This window comes from Calidris pugnax, unplaced genomic scaffold, assembly GCF_001431845.1.
Source record: "Calidris pugnax isolate Ruff unplaced genomic scaffold, ASM143184v1 scaffold20, whole genome shotgun sequence".
Classification (NCBI taxonomy): domain Eukaryota; kingdom Metazoa; phylum Chordata; class Aves; order Charadriiformes; family Scolopacidae; genus Calidris; species Calidris pugnax.
In genome coordinates this window covers 26,719,761-26,727,463 of record NW_015094510.1, presented here as the reverse complement: position 1 = coordinate 26,727,463, position 7,703 = coordinate 26,719,761, and the positions used below count along the sequence as shown (strand labels likewise).

Here is a 7,703-nt window from a genome sequence, read left to right as displayed (position 1 = left end):
TTTAACTCAAGTGCAATGTGAGTTGTGTTCCCTGCTGCCATGCAGGATGCCCTCAGTCCTGTGGTAAGTCTCAGAAATGGCAGGAGTGGAAACACTGCATGAGCTAAATGCAAGTACTATGGAATAAAGCCTGTGAGGGAAGAGGGACCCAAGAAAGATGATTAATATTCAAGGATCACCTCCTCCAAGCTCAGGTGGGTTGCATCCCAATGAAGAGAAAGTCAGGGAAAAAAAGCCAGGAAGCCTGCACAGATGAACAAGGAGCTCCTGGATAAATTCAAACTCAGAAAGGAAGCCTACAGAGGGTGGAAGCAAGGACAGGTAGCTTGTGAGGAATACAGAGAAATTATCCAAGCAGCCAGGGATTGGGTTAGGAAAGCTAAAACCCAGGTAGAATTAAATCTGGCCAAGGCTGTCAAGGGCAACAAGAAAGGCTTCTATAGGTAGGGTCAAAAGGAAGACTAGCAAAAATGTGGGGCCTCTCCAGAAGGAAACAGAGGGCCTGATCACCTGGGACTTGGCAAAGGCTGAGGTACTCAACGACGTTTTTGCCTTGGTCTTCACTGGTAAGGACTCTAACCAAGTCAGAGAAGGCAAAGGCAGGGACCAGGAGAATGAGGAACTGCCCACTGTGTGAGAAGACCAGGTTTGATACCATCTGAGGAACTTGGAAGTGCACAATTCCATGAGACCTGATGAGATTCATCCATGGGTCCTGAAGGAACTGAAGTTACTAAGCCACTATCCAAGATATTTGAAAAGTTGAAAAGTCATGGCAATCTGATGAAGCTCCCACTAACTGGAGAAGGGGAAACATAACCCCAAATTCTAAAAAGGGAAAAAAGGAAGACCCAGGGAACTACAGACCAGTCTGTCTTATCTCTGTGTCTGGCAAGATCATGGAGCAAATCCTCCTGGAATCTCTGCTAAGGCACATGGAAAATAAGGAGATGACTGGTGACAGCCAACATGGCTTCACTAAAGGCAAATTGTGCCTGACAAACTTGGTAGCCTTCTGTAATGACGTTGCAGCATTGGTGGATAAGGGGAGAGGAACTGACATCATCTACCTGGACTTGTGCAAAGTGTTTGACACTGTCCTGCACTACATCCTTGTCTCTAAACTGGAGAGACATGGATTTGACATATCGACCACTCTGTGGATAAGGAATTGGTTGGATGGCCACACTGAAAGAGTTGCGGTCAATGGCTCAATGTCCAAGTGTCGAGCAGTGACAAGTGGTGTTCATCACGGGTCAGTACTGGGACCAGTGCTGTTTAGCACCTTTGTTGGTGACATGGACAGTGGGATTGAGTGCACCCTCAGCAGGTTTGCTGATGACACCAAGCTGTGTGGTGCAGTCAACACACTGGAGGGACGGGATGCGGGGACCTGGACAGGCTCGAGAGGTGGGCCTGTGTAAACCTTGTGAAGTTCAACCAAGCCAAGTGCAAGGTCCTACACCTGGGTCAGGGCAATCCTAAGCACAAATACAGGTTGGGCGGAGAATGGACCGAGAGCAGCCCTGAGGAGAAGGCCTTGGGGGAGCTGGTGGATGAAAAGCTCAACATGAGCTGGCAATGTGTGCTGGCAGCCCAGAAAGCCAACCACATCCTGGGCTGCATCAAAAGTGTGGCCAGCAGGTCACGGGAGGTGATTCTGCCCCTCTACTCTGCACTCATGAGACCCCACCTGGAGCACTGTATTCAGCTGGAGTCCCCAACATAAGACGGACAGAGACCTGTTGGAGTGAGTTCAGAGGAGGGCCACAAAGATGATCAGAGGGCTGGAGCCTATGTCTTCTCCTATGAAGACAGGGTGAGAGAGCTGGGGTTGTTCAGCCTGGAGAAGAGAAGGCTCCAGGGAGACCTTATTATAGCAGCCTTCCAGTACCTAAAGGGGGCCTACAGGAAAGATGGGGAGAGACTTTTTATCAGAGAGTGTAGTGATAGGACAAGGAATAACCACTTGAAACTGAAAGAGGGGAGATTTAGATTAGGTATTAGGAAGAGATTCTTTACTGTGAGGGTGGTGAGACGCTGGAACAGGTTGTCAAGAGAAGCTGTGGATGCCCCATCCCTGGGGCAGGCTGGATGGGGCTTTGAGCAACCTGGTCTAGTGGGAGGTGTCCCTGCCCAGGGCAGGGGGGTTGGAACAAAATGATCTTCAGGGTCGCTTCCAGCTCTAACCATTCTGTGATTGTATGATTCTAAATAATTCTACCTTCAGCCCAGAAATTCAAGCAGAAACATTTAGTCAGGTTTGTTTGTGCAAAATGTATTCCATCTCCAGAAGCAATGCTGCAGGTTTTCAGCACCATTTAAGCCCTGATTTTGTGTTTTGGAATTGTTTCTGGAATTAGTAGATCATTTAAAATTCCTGGATAACATTTTGGCAAATGCAATAGGAATGCTATTATATTAGTTTCAGTTATTTTTTTATCTTAGAAGGACAGCAGTATTAAACATAGGGAAATGCTAACCCTCTTGAGGAACTGACTCGTGAGCTATTTTAGCTTGTATTATCATGAGCAATATATTGGTCACAATATCAAACAATTGACCTCTCAGACCCGAGGTATTCTGTAAGTCTTCTGCAGCATGTGCTGAGTTTGGTTAGACACAAAATTACCTATCTTTTTACAGGTATGAACAGCTTCTCTTTGTACAGTAGGCTCTCTGGTAATGACCCTATGAGTCACTGTCATTTTATAAAACATGCAGAAATGCAGTTTCCCTGGATAATGGTGGAAAGTAATTGCACCAGTTCTATCCCCTGAAACAGACATTTGTCATCTTGATTCTCTCTGGAGTCTTCTATGTGAATTACTGCTTTGGAAGTGGATGGGGGAAAAAATCCTTTGAGAATAGGCTCTTAGAGCATAGGGTGTGGACACGCTCATCGGTTACCTTGGTGGTGAGTATCTTGGCACCATAAATAGCCAAATATAAATGATTACCTGGGTAGTATTTTCTTTATTTGTTTCTAAAAAGCCTAACTCCGTGATACCAAAGCATTCTTATTCACATATTTCACATGAAGGCTGTTAAGGATTCTCCACTTTTTTAAGAGTTCGGTTTTACACAGCTAAATTGCCTAACAACTATAGAATATGCTGTAAAATGTGCAGTGCCATGGAAGAAACAGAAACAGGAAATAGAAATCTCCTGCTGTAGAAGATGCTATGCCATGGAAGCTGCAAAGCGGTGCTATAATGCTTACAAATGCAGGGAAGAGGGAATGGGAACAGGAACAGAATGAGCAGTCTGGGTGACAGGTTGTCTGCAAACACAATGTGAGGGAGAAGGACATCTTTGGGGAGTAATCTAAAAGATTTATAAATCTGTCTGAAGATGTATACCCACTGGTGATGCCAGCTGAATGCTTGTTCCATACAACAGTATGAGCTGTTCAACTGAAGATCGGTGTGATGATTTTTAAATGTTTTTCATGTCATTATTTCAGATAGAGACGGGATCTCGTTAATGTACACACTGCTGCAGCAGGATGGGGATGTGCATTCAGAATATGCCAGTTTAGGGCAATTGTATCATTACTGTGACAAGCACGTTACTGGGGTATCACTGATGATGCTTGTCACAATAATGTCCCATCCCAGGCAAGGATGTTCTGTGTTCTGTCACTGGGAATTTTCACCAGAAAAAGAAAACATCTCATTCCCTTGTCTGTTTTCTCTTAGAAAACACCCATGAACCATGGAATTGCCTATAGATTCACATAAAGGTGCATATGGCTGCTATTCTGAATTTATTGATTGAAATATTATAATATATTGCATCAAATCCAGGACAGGCTTTTCATTACTATAGACTTTTTCTAATATTTCATTATATAGATTTTTTTTAAACACACTCAAATTCTCAGAAAAGTATAAATCAAAGTTAATGATAGTGATACCGATACCTTAATAATAATCTTAGTAAGTTCTCAAAGTCACAGTAAAATCTATGTTTTACTGAAAAATATAAAATAATTTTTAAATTTTTTATGATTTGGGTGTCTCTGGAATAGACTATGCCACAAGAGCTGGCATAGCACTCTCTCAATTCCCGTGTAATGGAATCTTATTTGCTGCCCTTCTGTGATTCTTCTTATTATTTGAATCAATCTGTGAATCAGATCATACAATTAAACTAATTAGAATATGGTCTAGATGAGACTCAAAGCCTTAAACTCACTGGCAATTTAATGTCTGTCCTGTTGTTTCTTCTCCTTCTGCTCTGATTTTTCAAGCCAGATTTCTCCCAGAAATGTCAATGCATATGAAGTTGCATAAAAGTCAAGCGTGACATCCTCATGTGATTCAGAAAGTGCTGAGAAAAGATACTGGTTTATAACAGGAAGAGTAATATGAAGACATGATAAATGTTAGTCATGTTACCACACACATCACTCGAAGGTGCTGAAGTAAGATGAGGCCAGGTGCAGGGTAGAGACCAGGGGGGTAGACTGGACTGAGCTAAATGGGCAGCTGCCTTGCCCCTGTCTGCCGCTGGAGGATACGGCTGCAAAGGAGACTTTTGAATTCAATTTGAAACAAAGTCCTTCCTCAGAGTTGAAACCTGATTCAAATTCCATACTTTTACAGGTTAAGATACCACTCATGAGTGATACTGAATGGTAACACATGAGGTATCAAAACCACTAGAAATCACACTTTTGCTGAACTCAGTCACTTTTCAGAAACCATGAAATCAAGTCACTCCGTCATGTTACAAATGCTGGATCATTCTTTTTCAATTCTAGTATGGTCTGGACTGGCCTGGACATTAGAAATACAAGCTGCTGTCTTGTATTTCTGTGGTACCATGCTGAAGTTTCACAGTCCTTGTATGATTTATGAACATGTTTTCCCTTATTCCGGATCAATATCTTAATATTTGACTATTCTTACCCTAAACGCCTCAATAGACATGCAGGGCTTAATCATCACGCACCAAATAGCTGATTCAAGTGATGAATTCTAAAGGCTGTTTTTAATAAAAACCATTTCAGTGGACCACTTCTTTTATGACCCAGAATACTACAGATGCTTATTTTTTTGGGTTGTGCCAGAGACCCTGAATATATTGATATTGGGCATGTTTAGTTTGGAGAAGAGGAGGCTGAGGGGAGACCTCATTGCCCTCTCCAACTACCTGAAAGGAGGTTGTAGAGAGGTGGGTGTTGGCTCTTCTCCCAAAGGAATAATGACAGGACCAGAAGAAATGGTCTAAGGTTGCAGCAGTGGAGGTCTAAATTAGATATTAGGAAGAATTACTTTACTGAGAGGGTGGTCAGGCACTGGAACAGCCTGTCCAGGGAGGTGGTGGAGTTGCCATCCCTGGAGGTATTTAAAAAATGCGTAGACATGGCACTTCAGGGGCTCTAATGCCTGAGATTGTTGGGTTTTGTCTCTCCATGGGTGTGTGTGGTGGGTGTGTGTATGTCGGTTTGGGCTGGCTTGTGGGTTGTGTGTGTGGTGGGGTTTTTGGTTTTGTTTTGTTTTTTTTTTTTGTTTGGTTGTTTTTTTTGTGGTTGGACTCAATGATCTCAAAGGTCCCTTCCTACCATGAAGATTCTGTGATTCTATATGGGACTCGATCTTAAAGGTCCCTTCCAACCTAGATCTGTGATTCTATTGCATTGTGTGTCTCATATGGGTATGTATGATGCAAGTTTCTCACCTTCTGAAGCAGGCTTCCTTTTCAGTCAGTGGAGTGGGACATTGCAGTAGGTGTCTGCTGTAGGCCACCTCAGCAGGAAGAACAGGTGGACGAGGCCTTCTACAGACAACTCGAAGCAGCCTCATGTTCACTGGCTGTGGTTCTTGTGGGGGACTTCAACCCCTCCAGTGTTTGCTGGAAGATCTACACTGCATGGCTGTTTCTGGAGAAACAAACCTGAGGTGCTCTCTGGAGCTGGGCATGCCAGAGATCCCAAACTCCTACAAGGGACAATGCCAGTTGCTCCAGAGTGACTGAAAGAGTCTGGTCTGCAGCAATCCAAGAGGACTGGGCAAGGGGAAATGGCCTCAAGTTGCACCAGGAGGGGGTTAGACCATGGCACTTCAGGGGCTCTAATGCCTGAGATTGTTGGGTTTTGTCTCTCCATGGGTGTGTGTGGTGGGTGTGTGTATGTCGGTTTGGGCTGGCTTGTGGGTTGTGTGTGTGGTGGGGGTTTTGGTTTTGTTTTGTTTTTTTTTTTTTTTTTGTTGTTTTTTTTGTGGTTGGACTCAATGATCTCAAAGGTCCCTTCCTACCATGAAGATTCTGTGATTCTATATGGGACTCGATCTTAAAGGTCCCTTCCAACCTAGATCTGTGATTCTATTGCATTGTGTGTCTCATATGGGTATGTATGATGCAAGTTTCTCACCTTCTGAAGCAGGCTTCCTTTTCAGTCAGTGGAGTGGGACATTGCAGTAGGTGTCTGCTGTAGGCCACCTCAGCAGGAAGAACAGGTGGACGAGGCCTTCTACAGACAACTCGAAGCAGCCTCATGTTCACTGGCTGTGGTTCTTGTGGGGGACTTCAACCCCTCCAGTGTTTGCTGGAAGATCTACACTGCATGGCTGTTTCTGGAGAAACAAACCTGAGGTGCTCTCTGGAGCTGGGCATGCCAGAGATCCCAAACTCCTACAAGGGACAATGCCAGTTGCTCCAGAGTGACTGAAAGAGTCTGGTCTGCAGCAATCCAAGAGGACTGGGCAAGGGGAAATGGCCTCAAGTTGCACCAGGAGGGGGTTAGACTGGATACTAGGAAAAATTTCTACACCAAAAGGGTTGTCAAACATTGGAACAGGCTGCCCAGAGAAGTGGTGGAATTGCCATTCCTGGAAGTGTTTAAAAGACAGGTAGACGTGGTGGTGAGGGACATGGTTTGGTGATGGTTTTTGTCGGTGTTGATGGTTGGACTCGATCTGAAAGGTCCCTTCCAACCCAGACAATCCTATGATTCTGTAATTCCCTCCTCGGCTGCAGTTGTATGCCCAGAGTTGTGCTATTTCCAGCTGGAAATCCCCACATTTTTCCTCATCAGCCTTCACACCTTGGCTCCGACTGGGCCAAAACCATCCTGCCTCAACCTCACGCCCTGGCCCAGTGGGTCCCACTTGAGGGTCTGGGGCCTGGAGAAGGGCTTCCGTGGAAGGGACCTCTCAGCTCCTCACAGACCAGAGGAAACCGTGGGGCTCTGGTCTTGCCAGGGCCCCCGACAACTTCCCGGGGCCTGCAGGCAGGGCCAGGTGGGTCGCTCTGGCCGGGTCCCGGGGCAGGATGGTGGCGGGCCCAGCCCGTGGTGCTTGCCGGGTTGTCCCGGGGGGCAGTGGGTCAGGACGGCGGCTGGTGGCCGGCCTGGGCCGTGGTAGTGTGGGGCTGTCCCGGGGGACTGTGGGTCAGGACGGCGGCTGGTCGCCGGCCCGGGCCGTGGTGGTGTGGGGCTGTCCCGGGGGGCAGTGGGTCAGGACGGCGGCTGGTGGCCGGCCCAGCCCGTGGTGCCTGCGTGGCTGTGCCGGGGGGCAGCGGGGCAGCCGAGCGAGGGGGACCGGCCAGCTCCCGGCGCGGAGCGCTCGCCTCCTCCGTGAGCGCCTAAAATGTTCCTGGCATGCGAGGCCAGGGGAGATGCAGTGAGGAGCCGGGGCACTTTTCCAACAGCTCCTCCGCCGAGAGAGCCAGTGGCACGGCGCGGCTCCGCAGCCCGC

General features: G+C 46.8%; 1 protein-coding gene across 1 annotated transcript in view; it reads left to right on the top strand.

Annotated features, from left to right (window-relative positions):
- The first annotated feature begins 7,278 nt into the window (after positions 1 to 7,278).
- IL17D (interleukin 17D) overlaps positions 7,279 to 7,703 on the top strand; it is a 13,601-nt gene continuing 13,176 nt past the window's right edge. Inside the window, exon 1 of the mRNA XM_014965755.1 lies at positions 7,279 to 7,628. Coding sequence (XP_014821241.1) covers positions 7,279 to 7,628 — 350 coding nt within the window. The remainder of the gene's footprint in view (positions 7,629 to 7,703) is intronic.